This window comes from Bombina bombina, chromosome 4, assembly GCF_027579735.1.
Source record: "Bombina bombina isolate aBomBom1 chromosome 4, aBomBom1.pri, whole genome shotgun sequence".
Classification (NCBI taxonomy): domain Eukaryota; kingdom Metazoa; phylum Chordata; class Amphibia; order Anura; family Bombinatoridae; genus Bombina; species Bombina bombina.
The window spans coordinates 140,061,179-140,086,590 of record NC_069502.1 but is presented as its reverse complement, the minus strand read 5'-3'; the positions used below and the strand labels follow the sequence as shown (position 1 = coordinate 140,086,590).

General features: G+C 40.4%; 1 protein-coding gene across 1 annotated transcript in view; it reads right to left on the bottom strand.

Moving 5' to 3' along the window:
* WDR35 (WD repeat domain 35) overlaps nt 1-25,412 on the bottom strand; it is a 291,517-nt gene that overhangs the window by 168,567 nt on the left and 97,538 nt on the right. Inside the window, 2 exon segments of the mRNA XM_053709650.1 lie at nt 2,772-2,825; nt 24,869-24,938. Coding sequence (XP_053565625.1) covers nt 2,772-2,825; nt 24,869-24,938 — 124 coding nt within the window.

Genomic DNA, 25,412 nt, shown 5'->3' with positions numbered 1-25,412 from the left:
GCCAAAATATCACGCACCTCCCGGGCGGGAGATGCAGGTACTGTCGCGTGAGGCGAGTTAGTCGGCATAACTCTCCCCTCGCTGTTTGGTGAAATTTGTTCACATTGTACAGATTGACTTTTATTTAAAGTAGCATCAATACAGTTAGTACATAAATTTCTATTGGGCTCCACCTTGGCATTGGAACAAATGACACAGATATCTTCCTCTGAGTCAGACATGTTTAACACACTAGCAAAAAACTTACAACTTGGTTATAATCTTTTTTAGCAAAAAACGTACTGTGCCTCAAAGAGGTACTAACGATTAAATGACAGTTGAAATAATGAACTGAAAAACAGTTATTGCATCAAATTTTAAAACAACACAACTTTTAGCAAAGGTTTGTTCCCATTAGTAAAAAACAACACTAATTAAATTTGTACATAAGAAAAACAAAACAACGTTTTTTATACACAGTCACTATAAGAATTCTCACAGCTCTGCTGAGAGAATTTACCTCCCTTCAAAGAAGTTTGAAGACCCCTGAGATCTGTCAGAGATGAACCGGATCATGCAGGACATATAAAAGTAGCTGACTGGAATTTTTTGATGCGTAGCAAAGAGCGCCAAAAACGGCCCCTCCCTCTCCCACACAGCAGTGAAGAGAAACGAAACTGTCACAATTAAAGCAAAAAACTGCCAAGTGGAAAATAATGCCCAAACATTTATTCACACAGTACCTCAGCAATGTAAACGATTCTACATTCCAGCAAAAACGTTTAACATGAGAATAGTTATTAAAAGGATTAGTGACCTTAACACAGTAGTTCCGGTGAAATACCATCCCCAGAATACTGAAGTGTATACATACATGTCATTTTAACGGTATGGCAGGCTTTTCTCATCAATTCCATTCAGAAAATAAAAACTGCCACATACCTCAATGCAGATTCATCTGCCCGCTGTCCCCTGATCTGAAGCCTTTACCTCCCTCAGATGGTCGAGAACAGCAATATGATCTTAACGACTCCGGTTAAAATCATAGTAAAAAATCTCTGTCAGATTCTTCCTCAAACTCTGCCAGAGAAGTAATAACACGCTCCGGTGCTATTTTAAAATAACAAACTTTTGATTGAAGTCATAAAAACTAAGTATAATCACCATAGTCCTCTCACACATCCTATCTAGTCGTTGGGTGCAAGAGAATGACTGGGACTGACGTAGAGGGGAGGAGCTATATGCAGCTCTGCTGGGTGAATCCTCTTGCATTTCCTGTTGGGGAGGAGTTATATCCCAGAAGTAATGATGACCCGTGGACTGATCACACATAACAGAAGAAAGCCACCATTACTCTTACTAAAGAGATTGAAATGGACACAGCATTGCCCCAATCCTTGCTTGTAGGGAAAAGTACCCATTAAAGGATTAAAAATCTTCAGACAGCAACTTCGCACATCCACCTAATGTACAAGGCAAAGAATGACTGGGGGTTTATGGGAAGTGGGAGGAATACTTAACAGCTCTGCTGGGGTGTTCTTTGCCTCCACCTGGTGGCCAGGCGTTGCATTCCCACTAGTAATTGAATGGACTCGTGGACACTCCATGCCATTGGAAAGAAAAAAAACGGAAAAAAAAAACATTGCAATATGCTTTCATAATTTATTTTACCCCCCTCCTCTTCCTGTAATTAATTTCAGTAAATTGTGAGTTTTTCCAATGTGGACGATAGGAAGTGCACAATTCAGACTTCACAAGCTTAACCCTTTCCCATATCTGTCCTATAAGCCTAAGCAGAGGTGATCAGGCAAAGAACTGCAAAACAATGCAAGTTTTCCTAACTATGGGCCAGATTACAAGTGGAGCATTATTTAACGCTCCGTTAGAAGTAAGCTTTTTGCGTGCGTCAGGTAGCACTCGTATCACAAGTTGAAAGTAAAAAGTTTTCGCTTGCGCACTAACCCGATGTGCATAAAATGCCAAATTTAGAATATCTGCTATGTGCAGAACATATGAATGCCAAATATTTACAGTAAATACACAGTATAACACCGTTTTCAAAATGAATACTGCATAAATATGTTTTAACATGTTTTTATCAACTTAACTGAAAAGGGCTCCAATGCACTTATTTATGTGTTTATATGTGTCTATATGTCTGTAAATACATAAATACACACATTTGTTTCACAAAACAGTTAACCAGTTTTGAGGATGCACTATCCCGACGGGCGTTAACTTCAATTGCGCTAAAGTGATCATGTTTACTTTCAACTTTTAATATGAGCGGAAAAACCCGACCCGCTATATGTTTAATTTGAATGTCCCTTTAAGCAGTTGGATTAAGAAAGGACATTGAACGGTATAAGACTTGAATATATTAGGTCTCATTAAATAGTTTTGCATTTAAAAAAAAAGTAGAAAACACAAACATTTGACATTTTTCTACAGCCATTCTGCTTGTAGCTGGTGATATATTTCAGCAGATCAACTATACTATGTGTCTTGTTCCTTATTAACACAAAATGTTCTACATTAGTTTATAAAATGGTAACACATAATATACCCAACTTCACTTCTACAAAAAAAGTGGTCAAAGGTGCACATAGTAGACATTACATTGGAAAAGTTGCCATACTTCTGAAAAAGACTAGTAGTCACTTTCTTATAGAATACTTTATCCATGATGAAATGAGAATAGGTAAATAAGCAAAAATAATTGGGTTTCAAGACATAGCCAGAGTGTTTTCAAATGAATACCGAACATCACAGGTCAGGTAATATCTACTTACCACAATTAGGACTTTATCTGATGCAGTTATACAACAGATAGGATCTCTTGTTTCCTGAAATAAATAAAAATAATAGGTTATCTCCAGTAATGATTAATGTAAACTGTATTGAGAAAAGGATAGACAAATAATAAATGGTTCCTGCAAGTTGCTATACACTAGTTAAGTATGTCAGGGTATGGCTGAGTAGCATTGGATATCACAAAAATTCAATATCTCATCTAGTTAAAGGGACAGTTCACCCAAAAACTTTCTCCCCTTTAAATTATTCCCAATGATCCTTTTTACCTGCTAGAGTGTATTAAATTGGTTGCAAGTAGCTCCTTTACTCATATTTCAGCATTTGAAATAGCTGATTTAGCTTGTGGTTTCCCAACCTATACTGAAAGTTTTGATACTGGCGTATACGCTATTGACAAGCCTAAGTAAACACAGCCAGCAGAAGAAGTTACACCCTCAGTGGGGGGCATGATAGTTAAGTAATAAAATGATAATTTTCCATTGTTCTCTCTATGTATTGAGCTTTGGGGTTCCAGACAAATATAAGATAAGGAAGCAAGTCTGTGTATATAAAAGTGATAACATAATGAGATCTGATATTACCTGAAGTTCAACCCACTGTAATAGGCTGTGGTTTCAAAGCACAAAACCAGCTACTTCAGATACACAAATAAACCTGAAAATGCAATTTCTCAAATATTTTATACTCTGCAGTTGGTATAACAAGTCATTTAAAATACATTTATGGAAAAACAATTTTACAGTGTACTGTCCCTTTAATATCTACTATCAATTGATTTAGCTGCATTGTGAACAACCACTGGAATGGGTGATATCCAGTGATGTGCAGTGAGGTCAGAGGCTGGTGAGGCACTAGATATGATACGCCGGAGAAACACATGTACAGAAGGCCGCAAGTACCCCCAACAGGGCAGGTTTAAATGATAGCTGAACCAGTGCACAGGTGACATAATCAGGCGATGGGTGAGAGCAAGTTAGTAACCACTGAGTTACTGATCAGCTGATTACTTCACCTGTGCAATGAGTTGGCTATAATGAAAACCTGGCCTGTTGGGGGTACTTGAGGACCATTGTTGAGAAACACTGCACTAAAGCACCAGCTCATCGGAAATGTATTGATTACCTGGAGAATAAAGCACACATACTCTGCTCACTGACACCCACACACACTCTGCTCACATACACACTCACACAATTCTGTGGCACAGTGCCAGTTACTAAGCAATTAGAATGATACACAAGCTCTTCTCTACTCACTACTGTATTGTAAAAATAGAAATAATTTACCATACAAGTTTTACACAAAGGACAAGTTATCAACACAGCTGCTGCAATATGGTGTTCATATGCACATGCACATCCCACTTAGGTATGCTCTTCAACTAAGGACACCAAAGGATACCAAAAGAATGAAGTACATAATAAAAGTAAAATAGAAAGTTTTTTTGTTTTTTTTTGTGCAATTTCTATCTGAATGATGGAAATGTAATTATGACTTTCATGTTCCTTTCAAAAACTAATTTGATTTGCTGACATGGGACCAGTAACAGTTGATGCTAATTCTCAAAATATAAATAACTAGAAAAGTCTATTAAAATAGCATGCTCTACCTCAATCATGAAAGTTTAATTTTAAATGTCTCCCTTTGACTATGTGTTTAACCAGTTACTTTACAGTGGCATTATTTCTAAAAACATTTAACTGCAATAATTACATATATTTTTTAAATGACTCATCTCCTTTTATTAATATAAACTTGTATAAAAGCAGCACAGATTAAAAACACAATGCAACAGCTTTCAATTGATTTGTGAATTACAAGTTAACAGCAGTCTTTAAATAAATGGAGACACATAGAAAAATAAAAATAGATACTGCATCCTCTGACTGAACAGACATAAATAACATATATGGAGTTTGTACAAAATTAAATCAAATAACCATGAAAAGGGGAGGCTTAGGAATTTTCAATGTCAAAAACTTTAATTTAAATAATGTGGACACTGCACACTTAACTTCAAACTCTGGGTTTTAAATTATGGATTTAAATCTGAATTGACCCTTTGACTTCCTGTAAGTATTGGGTTATGCTCTCTTACTGTCCCCCCTGTTAATGAGCTGTATCTGAACACAATTTGTGACTCACAAGAGATATAGAATACTACTTTACTCTTCTGCTTGGGTTATGCTCACTTACTGTCCCCCCCTGTTAATGATCTGTATCTGAACACAATTTGTGACTCACAAGAGATATAGAATACTACTTTACTCTTCTGCTTGGGTTATGCTCACTTACTGTCCCCCCCTGTTAATGAGCTGTATCTGAACACAATTTGTGAATCACAAGAGATGTAGAATACTACTTTACTCTTCTGCTTGGGTTATGCTCACTTACTGTCCCCCCCTGTTAATGAGCTGTATCTGAACACAATTCAACAAAAACACTAAACCACATTCATTAAATTATCATTTTCACTAACAGAATCCATTTCAGTAAAATCTACGGCTGCAGCACTTACTACAATAAAATGTGGTTGAAACACTGCTCTCTGTGCCTCTCTCCTGCTCTGTAAGGATTCAGGAAGTGACAGTGGCACATTCCACTGCACTTAGAGGGGAAGAACAGAACTCTCTTTTTCACTTTAGCAAAGCTGTCAGCTTCACAGGACAGCAACAAAATAAATGAAAGTTGTTTTTTTCCGTTTTTGTTTTGTTTTATATGATTTAACATCCAGCCCCAACCCTAAATTCCACTTACTAATGCCTCTCACTGGATTGGGTCAGCCCAAATAGGACTGCCTCAAATAAGAAGATAATGGGCCATGCAATGAGCTTAACCACTTTAATCCAGTAGATGGCGCAGCATGTTGTGTAATGGTGGGCAGACCTGCTTGTGCCTCTCCATTGCACAACATGTAGCTGTGAAAAAAAAATGCTGGGGAAAAAAAAATAGCAATTTTTTTATTTTTTTTAAAGCCAAAAAAAAATAAAAAATATTTTTGCCCATATGAGAGGTGAAGCACTGCCTCACCTGCCTCTAGTGACTGCACGTCACTGGTGATATCAACCCCTCCCTTTTATTCTCAACTACAGACTTGTAGAACAAAAGAAATAGACAGGACTTCTAAAAAGAACAAACATTGGTCCCAAACTATAAGAGATAATGTCACATCTCAAGAGCCTTTGATCACGTTCTCAGAAGAGAGGTAATTTCTAATGAATTATTGTTGTATAGCCTTCCCAGATTGAAATCTCTAAACTAATTTAGCCTTTGAAGCTCATAACTCCACATTGGGTCATTACATGGGCCTGATAATTAACCAAGCCTGGATGTATCCCGGGATGTTGGAGACAAGATTCTCTACATAAGTCAGATATGCAAACAAAATTCTGAAGATATAGTAATTAGCACAGGCCTGTTAATTGTCCATGAACCTCAGATACACAAAGAATCTGAACTCAAGTTACCTACAGACATATGGGAAGTTGAAAGCCTAAGAATCAAGATTTCAAAATATCTTAACCTATGTACTTTTAATAACAAATTATCTACATAGTTCTTAGATAAAATTAATGTATACCTAGAAAGTCATATAAATAATTTGTCTATAATTTTCAAATCTAATTAAAATACTCAAATAACATATATACATATATATACGAACCTGGGAGATGTGTCTAATGCATAAGATACCTTTAAATCTAAAATGAATATGTAATTGTCTATTTTAAGTGTTTAACCAACTCACTTTAGAATAACAACATTGCTTCTTTCATTTCAGACCGAGGAGAAAACAGTAAATTGTCCCATAAATTATATATAAATTGTGTTTTTCATGCACTCAAAATAACACTATCAAGAGATGTACAAATATGTGGGCTATATTTATGTTGAAAAGGAATGAGACTCCAATAAGCATATTTTAACATAGAATTGATAATATACTCGTGTTTGATTTCAAATTGTACATTTTCAATTATATTAAATGGGATATATATGTTGACCAGATAAATGTATTAATACAAGAAATTATGGTATATTAAATAAACATTTTAAGGTGAGATATTTGGACTGCAGCGATGGTTGATGGTGAGACTGCATTTCTGGTTGTCTGCTGCCATCTAGTGGTTTGTGCGAGAGTTGCAACCAAAGGGAATTATAGTGTCAAATGACCCTATGTTCCCAGTAAACCAATCAGGGACAAGCATCGGTAAGGGTCTATCCAATTCTTGTGGGTATGATTAAAGAAAAGAAGGAGGAGCTATATCTTTGATAAGCACACACACAGTAGAGACACAGACTCAAAGAAGCATAAGTTTTGGAGAGGAAAATACACAGACTTTGTGTCAAGTATATTCTCTGCCATTTTGGGACACTTTCTTGAACAAAGGAAGATTAACAATTTTGAGGCCTGTACCTTTACACATAGTGGATAAATCCTTCTTAGATGACCCAAAAGAAATTCTGGAAACTGAATAATCATTTGGTTATGTGGTAACGTATGGCAGTGACTATAATTTAATATTTTAAAGCAAATACATTCATTGTTGCTTAATTGAAGTTAGTAATTTTAAAAGGGCACTTTGTATTTTAAGCTTATATCCATAGTTCTGTGTAGTCTTAGCAAGTCACATTAATGCCAAATAATTTCATTTGCCAGATAAAGGTCTTTTGTAGTTCATATCTCTAAGTCAGGCTTATTATTGTAAATCTCTCTGGTGTGTATTAAGTTATTTGCAGCTATATATATATATATATATATATATATATATATATATATATATATATATATATATATATATATATATATATATATATATATATATATATTTTATAATTTGTCTTATTGTAGCTAAATAAGAGGTCATTTCAGGTCAGACATATTGGCACATAAATTGGCTGTTTGCATTAATAATATATACAACTTCTGGTGTTTTTAATCAGAGTTATATAGAATCATTTGTGGGCTAAGTAGCTTAATTATACTTGTCTGAAAGTTATCTTAAGACTCAGTAAGATTTGTGTAAAGTATCTTGTTATACTGTTTAACTAAACACTGTTAAGCTAACGGTCCATACTCTGGTATTTTATTGTGATACTTTAATGTGATTCATTGTGAGTAAAGTTAATTTTAAAGGTATATCTTTTATGATCTTTTTTAAAGAATATTATAACAGCATAAATGCGTATGGTTGATTCATAATCTAGTTTCTATAAATACAATTCAATGTGTTTATAAATTTAACTAATCTTAAAGAATTTAAAAATAAAATTTCAATTGTTTTGTATATACATTTTTATTGGAGGCTATTTTAAAGAATTATAATTAATACATTGTATTATAACCCTTATATATACGGACAAGTAGTATATTTATTAATAATCTGCTAAATTAAATGCATCATTCATATCAGCAGTTAAGCTTCTTATTCTATCAGTATATGTAAGTTATCAACAACTGCAGGGTATCTTATTAGAGAAGATGTGACACAATGCAACATTACTCTGGATGAAATGCTAATAAAAGCACTTGTTTTGTTTCACACTATTTGCAAACTAACAACTGCAATCTATAAATTGTTGCAATCTATAAAGTGTTACGATAGTATGTTAAAATGAAGGTCAATTTGGGGGCGGAGCCTAGCAATTATCAGAGATGGCTGCTAACTAACAGAGCTCCGTGGTCCCTTGTATGTTTTCGCTTATAAATCTACTGAACCGGCAAGCATTTCGGCTGTTGGGGGCTACGATCTTGCTCCCTAGAGCCTAGAATACTACAGGTCCTCTAACGGACACTTAAAGGACCAGTCAACACAGTAGATTTGCATAATCAAAAAATGCAAGATAACAAGACAATGCAATAGGACTTAGTCTGAACTAAAAATGAGTAGTAGATTTTTTTTCTGACAATTTTAAAAGTTATCAGCCAATCACAAATGCATACACGTACCATGTGACAGCCATCAGCTATTCACAAATGCATACACTCTTCTTCTTGCACATGCTCAGTAGGAGCTGGTGACTCAAAAAGTTTAAATATAAAAAGACTGTGCATATTTTGTTAATGGAAGTAAATAAGAAAGTTGTTTAAAATGTCATGCTCTATCTGAATAATGAAAGTTTAATTTTGATTGAGTGTACCTTTAATGCAGCTGAACGCCACAACCATCTTTGCCCTGCAACTGAGAGCCATACGGATCGAGGACCGGGCCTAGAAACAAGGTGCCCACTTGAGCGGAGCCCGTCCGCAAACTCACCAGAGGCAATCGAACGACCGCACGACCCGCCACGCTCCTCCTTGGGCTGATAGGAGCATCCTCTGGGTGTCGGTGGCGGTGCCGCGCCATTACTTTCAACAGCGGTAATAAAGCCGTGACCACGTGGCACGCCGCGGACATTGAAGAAGCACAATACAGAGCTCGGGTACAGGCGGGGTCCTCCTTTACCCACGACCACCCCGGTGATCTGTCAGAGGGAAGTTGGGCCCTTTGCTGCCAAGGAGATCAGATTCCGCACTGGAAGTTGCCTTGAGGGTGAGTCCGGCCGCTGGCCCAAGTAATACTATCATTTGAACACAGGTCTCAATAGTGCATCGGCCTTGCTTAGGGGGTCTGTTCACCTGACCTGGGAGGGTGACCATAACTGGGCAGTATAACTTTAATAACGGAAGATAGACTTCCCTCTGACTGGATTGATAGACTTAATTTGGGCCCCAATAAAGCCCGGGAGAATACAGAAACAGTCAGGCCCTAGAAGAACCCCTAACTGCATCCCCTTTGGCCTAGCAAAAGCAAAGACGGTCTATAGTTATAACTCAGAGTGCAGTCACACTACTGCAGCTCACCTTACATCAGATACACGTCAAAGCCTGCGTCTGCAAAGTTTTTTGTAAATCTACGTCTCAAACTTGCAATGACCAGTAAAAGGAACCCTAAACCCTCTAAGACTTCGCAGCCTTCTGTTATGGAGAATTATCTTATACCTGCAGGTCCCTCAACAGCTGTCCCTACACAGGAGCACAGTTCCACTTTGAACTTTCACAGATACCTTACAAGGGATGACATCACTCATTTATCCTCTAAAGAGGACATTAAAAATGCCATGCTAGATTTCAAAAGCAAGTTTGGGGAACTTAAAAGGGACATAGGAACCTTAAATCATCGTGTCACACAAGTAGAAGAGAAACAGGAGTCAATTAACTCAGATGTGCAGCACCAAGCCAGCCTCCTACAAGCACAAGAGGGAACGGTTCATTCTCTAATGGACCGTATAGAAGACTTAGAGAATCGGAGCAGGAGGAGTAATCTACGCCTACGGGGCATACCGGAGGTGATTGACCCCCCAGCAATACAACCTTACATTCAAGACTTCATCAGATATCTGAAAAATAACGCTACAGCTCAGGAGGTACAAATTGAGCGGGCACATAGAGCCTTACGCCCTAAGCCACCAAGCAGGGCCCCCCCTAGGGACATAATTATTAAATTCTTATCTTTCCGGGACAAGGAAGAAGTGCTTAAATTAGCAAGGACAAAACACCCAATTACCTATAGAGGCACTGAGGTTCAGGTATTTTCAGATTTGTGTCCTACAACGCTGCAGAAGCGGAGAGATATGAGACACATTACTTCAGCGCTGAAAGAGAAAAACATCACTTACAGATGGGGATTCCCCACCTGTTTAATTGCTACAAAAAACAATATATCACACACCCTCAGATGCCCTGAGGATCTTCCTGGCTTTAGCCAGGCCCTGGGTTTGGAACTTGAACTCCCACGTCATGAGGACCCACCCCGCAGGGCCCTTGCTGGCAATGACCAGGAGGTGGCTCAGCAACATCGTGGCTGATATTGATGCAGTAATTTAAAGCCTTTCATTAACTTTAGCATGTTGTAACAGCTTTCTCCCCTATTCAGGTTGCACGTGTTGGTGTTGAATGTATCTGGACATTTATTGGCCTTGTATCCATGAAGAAATTCGTAACATACCTTCAGAGCTCACAGGTTTTATATTTTGCAAAATGTCTATAATGTTTATAATGACTGTTTGATGTATTTTAATTTTATCTGAATATTGTCTACACCACCTTTTTTTGATTGTTGTACTTATCTAAGTGTCACTGTAGTCCTCTCAGCTGTCTACTCGCCTAGATTAATTAATGCACTCATGCTTTCTGCCACTATCTCTAATCCCATCGATAAAGACCAGTTGCATTAGCACTCACCCATTTAGGGAACAATTGGTCTCATAGTATATAATAGAGCAACCCCATATCACTTACTATGCCTGAGCTTACTTTACATGAGGCTGTGGCAGAAATGCGACCCCCCTAGCAGGGGCATAGATTATATTATATTAAGTCCTCGTCCCCTTTAGATATCCAGGCTATATGGGTTCTACTGGGCTAAACCCGCACCATATGAGTAGCCTCTTAAGGGCCCCCCACTTCTTTGCTTCCTATATCACGTATTACTAGAAAAGATATGATCTGCGAAAGGGGTCTTTACAACATAAACATACCTAGCACCCATACATGACACTTACTAGGGCTGACAGAAAATACAGCTGGGGGTACGAATAGATGACGGTCTATAGGTCTAGCGTTTATAATACCCCAACACTATCGATTTGTATATCACAGGGAGTTAGTTCTAACGAATTTAATTACAGTTGTTCCAAAGGTTCAGATAGGTTTCTATTAATCATATAAAATTTTATGTTAACATGCGATACACACAGGGATAACTACCCCTGATTTTTGGTAAGTAGTTTTAGTACTTCTTTACGTTAGCACTGTGTTTAATTGTTTTTGTTGCCTTCACACGCAATACAGTTCACAGTACACGATGCTCAACCCTTTCCTTACCTATCTTGCTAAGCAAGATCTTTCACCCATACTTCTTCACTGTTTTCCTTGACCTCTCCCCTTTCTCTTCATTTGTCTTAACTCTTCTCTCTCTTTTTTTTTTTTCTCTCCCTCCCCTTCTCCTCCTCTCTCGCACCCTCCCCTTCCTCTCTCGGAGGACCCCCTCTCTACACCCCCACCCCCCGCATATTTACTCATAAAAGATAATGGCGAACCAGGCTGTTAGGCGCAAGCCGTTTCCGCTTGAACTTATAACGATCAATGCAAAAGGGCTTAATAGCCCTTCCAAGCACGCCATTGCAACGAGAGATTTGCAGAGAATGGGCGGAGACCTGGTCTTTATCCAGGAAACGCATTTTGCGATAAACAATGAACCTAAATGGTCTAACCGACAATATCCACTGGCCTTTTTTGCTTCAGCAACAAAAAAAAAGAACGGTGTCAGGATAATTTTTAGCGCTGGAGTACCCTTTCAGCTTATGAGTAGCTTTAAAGACCCTGAGGGTAGATTCCTGGTGCTCACGGGCACCATACATAACAGGCCTATCACGTTAGCTAATTTATACTGCCCACATACCTCCCAGCACCTCTTTCTCCAGAAAGTCACCCGTAAAATCTTGGAGATGCAAATTGGAATTCTTTTTCTTGGCGGGGATCTCAATGCCCCCCTTGTCCCTACCCTTGACACCTCCAACGGTGTCTCCAGCACCCCGCATAAGGTTCTAAAGCGTATGTCTGTTTCACTAGCAGAGTTGGGAATCCATGACATATGGCGCACACATCACCCATCCGACAAAAACTTTACTTTTTACTCGTATCCCCACGGTAAATATTCCAGAATAGATTATCTGTTCACGGACTCCATTGGGCTGACTATCGCCAGATCTAGCAATATATCTGCCATTACTTGGTCCGACCACGTGCCAGTACGCTGCTCCATTCAATGGCCTGACACGCCAATCACTCCTTTTGTGTGGAGACTCGACGATACGCTTCTGGACGACCCGGTATTTAACACAGACATCAAGAGCTCTCTGATTGAATTCTTCCGTTTAAATGCATGTGAGGAGATCAGCAGTCCCATACTCTGGGAAGCGCATAAATGCACGATAAGAGGGCTTTTGATCGAACGTAAAGCAAGACTTAAAAGAATGAGGAGAGAACGCTATGACAACTTATTGAAACAGGTTGAAATACGGGAACAAAGTCATAAACGATCCCCGCGCGACGAAACGGTTCTGGCACAATTGACCGCGGCCAGGAGAGATCTCCTGCTGTTCTTGCAGGAGGATTATCAGAAGCAGGCCCTACACCTGCGACAGATTTACTACGAGCAAGGCGATAGGCCAGGGAGGCTGCTGGCCAGAGCAGTTGCCAGAAAAAAGATCAAAGCCTATGTCCATCATACCGTCACTGCGGAAGGAGGCGTCCGCTCGGATGCAGACTCTATTGCAGCGGATTTCAGGAGATACTATGAATCTCTCTACAATCTGGAATGCCAAGCAGAGCACCGAGGGGTACCCTCCGCTCGTCCCCGTGCGGAGGGGGAGGTCGGTGCCTACCTTCAGGCCACTGATCTACCTGTGATATCGGAGGAGGATAGGAAAATCTTGGAACTCCCAATCTCCTCAGACGAGGTGCAACGGGCTATTAAAGATCTTCCAGCGGGCAAAAGCCCAGGTCCCGACGGGTTTGGCCTGAAATATTATAAAGCATATTCAGATGTCATCGCCCCGGAGCTGACAAGATTGTTCGCCTTATTACCGGAATCCTCCAGACTTCCAAGCTCTATGCTGGAAGCGCACATAGTGGTAATCCCCAAGCCTGAGAAATTCCCTGATAGGCCTGAAAATTTCAGGCCCATCTCCCTCCTCAATTCCGATGTAAAAATCCTGGCGAAGATCCTCGCCACCCGCTTGAACAGACTTCTCCCTGATCTGGTTTCTGCCGACCAGGTGGGCTTTGTGCCCGCCCGGGAGGCAAGAGACAATACTCTCAAAGTGCAGCAATTAATAACTTATGCCCGTCTACATAATCTACCGCTCACCCTGGTCACAACGGACGCTGAGAAAGCGTTTGACCGGGTCAGCTGGAATTTCATCCACTTGACGCTAAAAAGATTCGGTTTCGGACCCGGTTTTATCAACGTGGTCATGTCCCTATACTCAAATCCTAACGCCCGTGTGAGAGTTAATGGCACTCTCTCGGAAACATTCTTGATCCAGAACGGGACGAGACAGGGGTGCCCCCTGTCGCCTCTTCTCTTCGCATTGGCGATTGAGGTCCTCGCAAATAAGATCAGGGCCAACCCGGCGGTGAAGGGTATAAAAGTGGGTAACTCGGAACACAAGCTTTCGATGTACGCTGATGATGTCCTGCTAACTTTAGCGGACTCGTCCTCGTCGTTGGATGAAGCTTTAAGGAATTTCAGAGAGTACGGAGCCATGTCTAACTTCCTCCTTAATCCACTGAAGTCTGAAATCTTGAACATCACTGAACCCCCGGACGTATTTGATAGATCTACCGCAGATTGTCCGATAAGAGTAGCAACTCATAGTATCACATACCTGGGCATTGTTGTTGCTCCTGACACCTCTGACATTATTGATCTAAACTATGAAAAAATTAGTGATGAGATCATTGGGGACTTAACCAATTGGAAAAAAAAATCGCTTTCCTGGATGGGCAGAATAGGAATCGTTAAGATGAATGTTCTCCCACGAATCCTTTATATAATGCAGACTGTCCCTGCGGCAGCGGCCTCCCACTACCTTCAACGCTTACAATCGGGCATTGAGGCATACATCTGGAATGGTGTGAGGCCTAGGATCAGAAGATCCACTCTATACATCCCTAGAGATAGGGGTGGACTAGGAGTCCCGCTACTAAGAGAATATCAAAAAGCGATATTCCTTCAGAGAATCGTGGAGTAGAGTCGGAACTCCCATGACAAACATTGGATACAGATTGACAATGAAATCCTGCAACGAGGTAACTCTGGAGCCTTGGCCTGGATCTCTGCTCTGAACCGCCCACGAGTCCTTGCCTCGTATCCATTGATTAATGACACTCTAAAGGTGTGGGATAAAGTGCTAGTTGAGGGGGCCTATGTCTCCACTCGTATCTCACCAAACATCCCCTTGCGAGAAAACCCTGATCTGGGAATGGAACTCCCGCGACGTTCAATGAGGACTGGCTATATGTTAGCTGATACTGCCTTCTCAAATGCCCTACAGGGTAATAAACTTAAAACACACGCGGAACTTGCTGAGATAGATCAGGAAACCTTTGCATCCTGGTACAGGATGACACAGATTACTCACTTCTACTATACTTGCAAGGAGCGAGATGCGTTGGCAAGGAATAAAACGCCTTTTGAGGCTCTATGTACGATGCAGCAAACGCCGACTCGCCTCATCTCTCACCTATACCAGATTTTGTTGAGAAAGGGCAACGTTGTCCTTCCGACCTTTACCCTTCAGTGGCAAAATGATCTGGGAGTGGATATATCTGATGAGGACTGGCTTAAGATCTTTCGTAAGATCAAGAGGGCCTCTGTCTCCGCGCGAATCTTGGAAATGCACTATAAATTAGTCAGCAGGTGGTACCTAACGCCTCAAAGATTGCAGAAAATGTATCCTAACACTGACGGGAAATGCTGGAGGGGCTGTGGCGAGGAGGGTTCCCTCCTCCACATTTGGTGGACTTGTCCCCGAATACTATCGTTCTGGGGGGAGGTGCTGGGAGAAAACATAATTTATGCTTACCTGATAAATTCCTTTCTTCTGTTGTGTGATCAGTCCACGGGTCATCATTACTTCTGGGATATAACTCCTCCCCAACAGGAAATGCAAGAGGATTCACCCAGCAGAGCTGCATATAGCTCCTCCCCTCTACGTCAGTCCCAGTCATTCGACCAAGAATCAACGAGAAAGGAGTAACCAAGGGTGAAGTGGTGACTGGAGTATAATTTAAAAAATATTTACCTGCCTTAAAACAGGGCGGGCCGTGGACTGATCACACAACAGAAGAAAGGAATTTATCAGGTAAGCATAAATTATGTTTTCTTCTGTTATGTGTGATCAGTCCACGGGTCATCATTACTTCTGGGATACCAATACCAAAGCAAAAGTACACGGATGACGGGAGGGATAGGCAGGCTCATTATACAGAAGGAACCACTGCCTGAAGAACCTTTCTCCCAAAAATAGCCTCCGAAGAAGCAAAAGTGTCAAATTTGTAAAATTTGGAAAAAGTATGAAGCGAAGACCAAGTTGCAGCCTTGCAAATCTGTTCAACAGAGGCCTCATTCTTAAAGGCCCAAGTGGAAGCCACAGCTCTAGTGGAGTGGGCTGTAATTCTTTCAGGAGGCTGCTGTCCAGCAGTCTCATAGGCTAAACGTATTATGCTACGAAGCCAAAAAGAGAGAGAGGTAGCAGAAGCTTTTTGACCTCTCCTCTGTCCAGAATAAACGACAAACAGGGAAGAAGTTTGGCGAAAATCTTTAGTTGCCTGCAAGTAGAACTTGAGGGCACGAACTACATCCAGATTGTGTAGAAGACGTTCCTTCTTTGAAGAAGGATTTGGACACAAGGATGGAACAACAATCTCTTGATTGATATTCCTGTTAGTGACTACCTTAGGTAAGAACCCAGGTTTAGTACGCAGAACTACCTTGTCTGAGTGAAAAATCAGATAAGGAGAATCACAATGTAAGGCTGATAACTCAGAGACTCTTCGAGCCGAGGAAATAGCCATTAAAAACAGAACTTTCCAAGATAACAATTTTATATCAATGGAATGAAGGGGTTCAAACGGAACACCTTGTAAAACGTTAAGAACTAAGTTTAAACTCCATGGCGGAGCAACAGCTTTAAACACAGGCTTGATCCTAGCTAAAGCCTGACAAAAGGCCTGGACGTCTGGATTTTCTGACAGACGCCTGTGTAACAAGATGGACAGAGCTGAAATCTGTCCCTTTAATGAACTAGCTGATAAACCCTTTTCTAAACCTTCTTGTAGAAAAGACAATATCCTAGCGATCCTAACCTTACTCCAGGAGTAACCTTTGGATTCGCACCAGTATAGGTATTTACGCCATATTTTATGGTAAATCCTTCTGGTAACAGGCTTCCTAGCCTGTATCAGGGTATCAATAACCGACTCAGAAAAACCACGTTTTGATAAAATCAAGCGTTCAATTTCCAAGCAGTCAGCTTCAGAGAAGTTAGATTTTGATGTTTGAATGGACCCTGTATCAGAAGGTCCTGTCTTAGAGGTAGAGACCAAGGCGGACAGGATGACATGTCCACTAGATCTGCATACCAAGTCCTGCGTGGCCATGCAGGCGCTATTAGAATCACTGATGCTCTCTCCTGTTTGATTTTGGCAATCAATCGAGGAAGCAGCGGGAAGGGTGGAAACACATAAGCCATCCCGAAGTTCCAAGGTGCTGTCAAAGCATCTATCAGAACCGCTCCCGGATCCCTGGATCTGGACCCGTAGTGAGGAAGTTTGGCGTTCTGGCGAGACGCCATGAGATCTATCTCTGGTTTGCCCCAACGTCGAAGTATTTGGGCAAAGACCTCCGGATGAAGTTCCCACTCCCCCGGATGAAAAGTCTGGCGACTCAAGAAATCCGCCTCCCAGTTCTCCACTCCCGGGATGTGGATTGCTGACAGGTGGCAAGAGTGAGACTCTGCCCAGCGAATTATCTTTGATACTTCCATCATTGCTAGGGAGCTTCTTGTCCCTCCCTGATGGTTGATGTAAGCTACAGTCGTGATGTTGTCCGACTGAAACCTGATGAACCCCCGAGTTGTTAATTGGGGCCAAGCCAGAAGGGCATTGAGAACTGCTCTCAATTCCAGAATGTTTATTGGAAGGAGACTCTCCTCCTGATTCCATAGTCCCTGAGCCTTCAGAGAATTCCAGACAGCGCCCCAACCTAGTAGGCTGGCGTCTGTTGTTACAATTGTCCAGTCTGGCCTGCTGAATGGCATCCCCCTGGACAGGTGTGGCCGATAAAGCCACCATAGAAGAGAATTTCTGGTCTCTTGATTCAGATTCAGAGTAGGGGACAAATCTGAGTAATCCCCATTCCACTGACTTAGCATGCACAATTGCAGCGGTCTGAGGTGTAGGCGTGCAAAAGGTACTATGTCCATTGCCGCTACCATTAAGCCGATCACCTCCATGCATTGAGCTACTGACGGGTGTTGAATGGAATGAAGGACACGGCATGCATTTTGAAGCTTTGTTAACCTGTCTTCTGTCAGGTAAATCTTCATTTCCACAGAATCTATAAGAGTCCCCAAGAATGGAACTCTTGTGAGAGGAAAAAGAGAACTCTTCTTTTCGTTCACTTTCCATCCATGCGACCTTAGAAATGCCAGAACTAACTCTGTATGAGACTTGGCAGTCTGAAAGCTTGAAGCTTGTATTAGAATGTCGTCTAGGTACGGAGCTACCGAAATCCCTCGCGGTCTTAGTACCGCCAGAAGGGCACCCAGAACCTTTGTGAAGATTCTTGGAGCCGTAGCCAATCCGAATGGAAGAGCTACAAACTGGTAGTGCCTGTCTAAGAAGGCAAACCTTAGATACCGGTGATGATCTTTGTGGATCGGTATGTGAAGGTAAGCATCTTTTAAATCCACTGTGGTCATGTACTGACCCTTTTGGATCATGGGTAAGATTGTCCGAATAGTTTCCATTTTGAAGGATGGAACTCTTAGGAATTTGTTTAGAATCTTTAAATCTAAGATTGGCCTGAAAGTTCCCTCTTTTTTGGGAACCACAAACAGGTTTGAGTAGAACCCTTGTCCTTGTTCCGACCGCGGAACCGGATGGATCACTCCCATTAATAACAGGTCTTGTACACAGCGTAGAAACGCCTCTTTCTTTATCTGGTTTGTTGACAACCTTGACAGATGAAATCTCCCTCTTGGGGGAGATAATTTGAAGTCTAGAAGGTATCCCTGAGATATGATCTCTAGTGCCCAGGGATCCTGAACATCTCTTGCCCAGGCCTGGGCGAAGAGAGAAAGTCTGCCCCCCACTAGATCCGGTCCCGGATCGGGGGCTCTCGATTCATGCTGTCTTTGGGGCAGCAGCAGGTTTCCTGGCCTGCTTGCTCTTGTTCCAGGACTGGTTAGGCTTCCAGCCTTGCCTGTAACGAGCAACAGTTCCCTCCTGTTTTGGTGCAGTGGAGGTTGATGCTGCTCCTGTTTTGAAATTCCGAAAGGGACGAAAATTAGACTGTCTAGCCTTAGCTTTGGCTTTGTCTTGAGGTAGGGCGTGGCCCTTACCTCCTGTAATGTCAGCGATAATTTCTTTCAAACCGGGCCCAAATAAAGACTGCCCCTTGAAAGGTATATTAAGTAATTTGGACTTAGAAGTAACATCGGCTGACCAGGATTTTAGCCACAGCGCCCTACGTGCCTGTATGGCGAATCCTGAGTTCTTAGCCGTAAGTTTGGTTAAATGTACTACGGCCTCCGAAATGAAAGAATTAGCTAGTTTAAGGACTCTAAGCCTGTCCGTAATGTCGTCTAGCGTAGATGAACTAAGGTTCTCTTCCAGAGACTCAATCCAAAATGCTGCCGCAGCCGTAATCGGCGCGATACATGCAAGGGGTTGCAATATAAAACCTTGTTGAACAAACATTTTCTTAAGGTAACCCTCTAATTTTTTATCCATTGGATCTGAAAAAGCACAGCTATCCTCCACCGGGATAGTGGTACGCTTAGCTAAAGTAGAAACTGCTCCCTCCACCTTAGGGACCGTTTGCCATAAGTCCCGAGTGGTGGCGTCTATTGGAAACATCTTTCTAAATATTGGAGGGGGTGAGAACGGCACACCGGGTCTATCCCACTCCTTAGTAACAATTTCAGTTAGTCTCTTAGGTATAGGAAAAACGTCAGTACTCGCCGGTACCGCAAAGTATTTATCCAACCTACACAGTTTCTCTGGTATTGCAACGGTGTTACAATCATTAAGAGCTGCTAAGACCTCCCCTAGTAATACACGGAGGTTTTCCAATTTAAATTTAAAATTTGAAATATCTGAATCCAATCTGTTTGGATCAGAACCGTCACCCACAGAATGAAGCTCTCCGTCCTCATGCTCTGCGAGCTGTGACGCAGTATCAGACATGGCCCTAGTATTGTCAGCGCACTCTGTTCTCACCCCAGAGTGATCACGCTTGCCTCTTAGTTCTGGTAATTTAGACAAAACTTCAGTCATAACAGTAGCCATATCTTGTAATGTTATCTGTAATGGCCGCCCAGATGTACTAGGCGCCATAATATCACGCACCTCCCGGGCGGGAGATGCAGGTACTGCCGCGTGAGGCGAGTTAGTCGGCATAACTCTCCCCTCGCTGTTTGGTGAAATTTGTTCACATTGTACAGATTGACTTTTATTTAAAGTAGCATCAATACAGTTAGTACATAAATTTCTATTGGGCTCCACCTTGGCATTGGAACAAATGACACAGATATCTTCCTCTGAGTCAGACATGTTTAACACACTAGCAAAAAAACTTACAACTTGGTTATAATCTTTTTTAGCAAAAACGTACTGTGCCTCAAAGAGGTACTAAACGATTAAATGACAGTTGAAATAATGAACTGAAAAACAGTTATAGCATCAAACTTTAAAACAACACAACTTTTAGCAAAGGTTTGTTCCCATTAGTAAAATAACAATAATTAAATTTGACATAAAAAATACAAAGCAACGTTTTTATTCACAGTCACTATAAGAATTCTCACAGCTCTGCTGAGAGAATTTACCTCCCTTCAAAGAAGTTTGAAGACCCCTGAGATCTGTCAGAGATGAACCGGATCATGCAGGAAATATAAAAGTAACTGACTGGAATTTTTTGATGCGTAGCAAAGAGCGCCAAAAACGGCCCCTCCCTCTCCCACACAGCAGTGAAGAGAAACGAAACTGTCACAAATAAAAGCAAAAAAGGCTGCCAAGTGGAAAATAATGCCCATTAATATTTATTCACACAGTACCTCAGCAATGTAAACGATTCTACATTCCAGCAAAAACGTTTAACATGATAAATAGTTATTAAAAGGATTAGTGACCTTTAACAGAGTAGTTCCGGTGAAATACCATCCCCAGAATACTGAAGTGTATACATACATGTCATTTTAACGGTATGGCAGGATTTTCTCATCAATTCCATTCAGAAAATAAAAACTGCTACATACCTCAATGCAGATTCATCTGCCCGCTGTCCCCTGATCTGAAGCCTTTACCTCCCTCAGATGGCCGAGAACAGCAATATGATCTTAACAACTCCGGTTAAAATCATAGTAAAAAACTCTGGCAGATTCTTCCTCAAACTCTGCCAGAGAAGTAATAACACGCTCCGGTGCTATTGTAAAATAACAAACTTTTGATTGAAGTCATAAAAACTAAGTATAATCACCATAGTCCTCTCACACATCCTATCTAGTCGTTGGGTGCAAGAGAATGACTGGGACTGACGTAGAGGGGAGGAGCTATATGCAGCTCTGCTGGGTGAATCCTCTTGCATTTCCTGTTGGGGAGGAGTTATATCCCAGAAGTAATGATGACCCGTGGACTGATCACACATAACAGAAGAAATGAGCAACATTTTAGGAATCATTATTCCCCCTAAGCCAACATATTTGATCTTTCACGACCTGCCTAAGGTGGCGGGTGTTGATAGGCACATTCTTTTTCTTATAATGTTGGGCGGCGCGAAAGGACTCATCCCCGTACACTGGAAGAGCCCGCAGACTCCGACTCTACAGGAGTGGAGACACAAAGTGGGAGATCTCCTTAGACTCGAAAGGTTTCACTTCCTTAAAACTGGAAGGCTTGCCACACATGAAATGATGACCCTAGCCTGGGAGGGCAAAAGGCTATAACTTCCTCTCATCCTCTCATCAAGATCTAGTGTGCCACTTTGTTACCCTTCCCCAGGGGGTCCCCTTCACCTCACATCTGTACCCCTTCCTCCCCCCCCCAGTCCCCTTCACCTCCAATCTATACCCCTCCCCTCCCTCTCCCTTTTTTTTTTTTTTTCTCTCTCTCTCTCTCTCTCTCTCTCTCTTCCCTCGCTCTTTCTCCAACTTTCTTCCTGTCCAAGTCAGACGTCAGACCCGAGGTCATATTCAGCAGCATGAATCAAGCGTGCTGAAAACTGAATTGTATAACTTTGTCTTAAATATCTGATGTCAATTCCCAAAGTTTATGTTTGAGATGTCTATAGTATTTTAGCACCATGAGCCTGTGTCTTGTGGATACAAGCTCAAGTTTCTCACACTGTTTACAAAATGTTGAGAGCAAGAAAATGATATACTTGTTGTAATTGTACACTCATAATTCTTACCCAGTGGATAAACTGTACAAAAATTTTCATGTTAACGATGTCGGGGGGATGCTTGTGATTTAGTCCTATGAGCAGGACCCCTGTACATTATTTGCCTATTCAATGTATATTGTTGACCATTGGTTGTATATCTTGCTAAAATTAATAAAGCTTGTTTGAAAACTAAAAAAAAAAAAAAAAAAAATGAAGGTCAATTTCAATGAATTAGTACCCGGTTTTTAATAATCCTATTAAAAACAAGGGCACTTTAATTCATCAAAATTGACATTTCACTTGTTTTCTTCAAAAACTTACCTTTTAAATACTGACAGTCGCTCCAGCGATTCCCCTGGCCGTCGGAAGCCTCTTCATACGTCAGAAATGATGAATCCGGCTTCCTTCAATCACGGCTCCCCCCCCGGGGAATCATGGCCTGAGGCAATGCCGTGATTGGAGGAAGCCGGATTCATTATTTTGGACCCGCGAAGAGGGCTTGCGACGGGCAGAGGAAGCGCTGCAGCGGCTGTCAGGATTGAAAGGTAAGTTTTTGAAGAAAACAAGTGAAATGTCAATTTTGATTAATTAAAGTGAACTTGTTTTTAATAGGATTATTAAAAACCGGGCACTAATTCATCGAAATTGACCTTCACTTTAACTAATGCGCAAATTAACACACAACACAATCAGAAGTTTATAACAGTTGAAGAAAATGTGACATTCTTTTTACACCTATTTTTTTTTTTTTAAATTGTGAACTTTTGTTTTGGGGCTACCATGGACAGACACACAATGGTAAAATTACCCTTGTTGGATTACATAACTCATATAAAGTGGATTTAGTAACACTTGAAAGAGTTTAAAACATTTGTTTAAACATTAAAACATCTTCTTTTAGAATAGAGAATGTATAATTATGTAAATTAGAAAATCTAAATAGAGAATCCAAATTTAAACAGTGTAAGCAAAGATCTCTTGAAAATGTTATGCACAGAGAGCTTGTTTGATAACAAATGATATCTTTGTCTGTGAGAGATGAAGGAAGAGTCCACATTTCAATAAGATGTCATTAAAACATTGATAACCTTGCATAAGACATTGTAAAGTATCTAAATAGTGCAGGCAAGAGAGTTTATTGCTGCCATACTGAGTTTCTAGTTTTTATTATTTATTTATTTTTTTGTGTGTGGGTGGCCAGAGCCGCTGAGTTTTGTACTGTGCAACGGCACAGAAAGGGTGATTTTAGCAACCTTTTTTTACATGTTTGATCACTGAAACTCCACTTGATTTTTAGTGATGGTAAATCCTAGCATTTGTTAAACGCTTGGATTTACCATCACTTTAACTGACAAAGGCATTTAAAATGTATTGTTATGAATGGTTTAAAAGCAAATATCCTGCAACATTACCTGCACAGAGTTTACTTGTAACGTTTTATTTACCCACTAGTCCGAAAGTCTGTGTACACGAGCCAAAATCACCATCCACTTAGATCCCTTTTTCCTCCCTCCTTCCCCTTCCCTGCCACTTTCAAGTTTTTTGTTTTTTCTGTAGTGCAGCGGTCCCACCCGCTCCCGCTCCCCCTCTCTGCTGTCAGATCCTCACTGACTGATCGTTCTTTAGGGCCAGGTATATTTGTCCCGCGCTGCAGTCTCTACTGCACATGACTGCATTGGACAAACATACATGGCATTTTATAATATAGGATGTCTGTTGAGTAGCAATAACAGTAACACTTTTCTATGTGATGCCATTATCAATTATTAAAACTACTAAAGCATATATAAAGTGTACAGATAACTCAGGAGACAGAGCAACTGATGGCTATGTTGAGGTTAACAGGTTCAGATCACATCCAAATCAGTTAATATTTGTATTTCTTTTAACAGTCAAAATGACCAAAACTTTAAAATAGACTTAGAGCTTGTGGTTTATATATAGCAAGTTCTGTGTTCGACTAACCTTAATCTCTCGGCTGCAATGAATTACATGTAAGTGGCTAAGGATACTTTAATTATTGTATTTCTTACATAAAATCCTACAGAAGCTAAATGGTATAAGCTTGTGAAAGAAGGGGAAATTCCAGGATTTAGCTGGTTCTTAATGGAAAATGGAAACATAAACATAGCATAAATACAAAATTTACTCTCCTGCAAACATTTTCCTTAACCTTCTGTTAAATTAATAGTTCATCTGGTAATAACCTCAGTTTTCTAGTCTCACATACAGGTATACCCCGCTCATACAGCGGGTTAGGGACCGGAGCCCCGCTGTAAAGTGAAAACCGCCTTAAAGTGAAACAAGGCAGTTTTAGCTTTCTTTTCACTTGCCAGTGTGTTTAAAAACATAAAAACATGTTTGAACTAGCATATATTAGGGGTGCAATAGGGCTAGTTTTAGTTTAACACTAGCACAGCACAGAATTCAATAAATACTGTACTTGTAAAATAGTGACAATTACTGTAGTAAAATTTGCCAAACTATAGCACTGAGACACAGATTGCACTGTAATGCTGTAAACAGAGTGAACTGTGCATAACAAAATGGTGCCAGTCACTTTTCTCACAAACTCACAAATGATTATAGCACTATTTCATAATCCTTGGAGGTTGAACTTCAGCTCCACAAAGCGCTGTATTAGCGAATCGCTGTAAAGTGAAGCGCTGTAAAGTGAGGTATACCTGTACATGCAATTGTAATGAGGAGGGAATGCTGTGTATTAGAATGAGATGAAAGAATGTAACCTGCTTTTTTTGCATCAGACGTTACATTGTGGCATGACATAAGAGGTTTGTGCCGTTTAATATACACAAAGTTTTATTTAAATATTCACACAACTAGCAGGAAGCAAAACTCACTTTCAGAGCTTTAGAGTAATCCAGGAAACCTTCTGATGGCCCAGGTGAAGTATCATCAATGTGAAAAATTCTGTTAAAAAAATTAAAAATGATATTACAATTTACTGAAAAAGGGCAAATCTACTATTGCAGATGCTATGGTATGCCAGGCATTTAAAGAAACTGAAGCTCCATGGTCTAGTAAGATTAGACTACATTAGAGCTCAGAAAAACCTTATCTACATTTTGGGCATAACAGTTGTTTTTTTAACTTGAATATTTTTATTGAAATTATTTTTTACAAACAACAATATAAAGAAAAATCAGCAGCTATACAGAGAGTCATCACACAACCATACTGAACTAAAAGAAAAATATAAAGTAATGCCCTCAAGAATTACACCAAAAACATATTCTAAATGAACAAAAAAATGTCTCTTATATTACATTCCTACCAAACCGAGGTTTCTCCAAAGTCCTTAAAATGTAAAATTAAAGGGACATTATACACTAGATTTTTCTTTGCATAAATGTTTTGTAGATGATCCATTTATATAGCCCATAC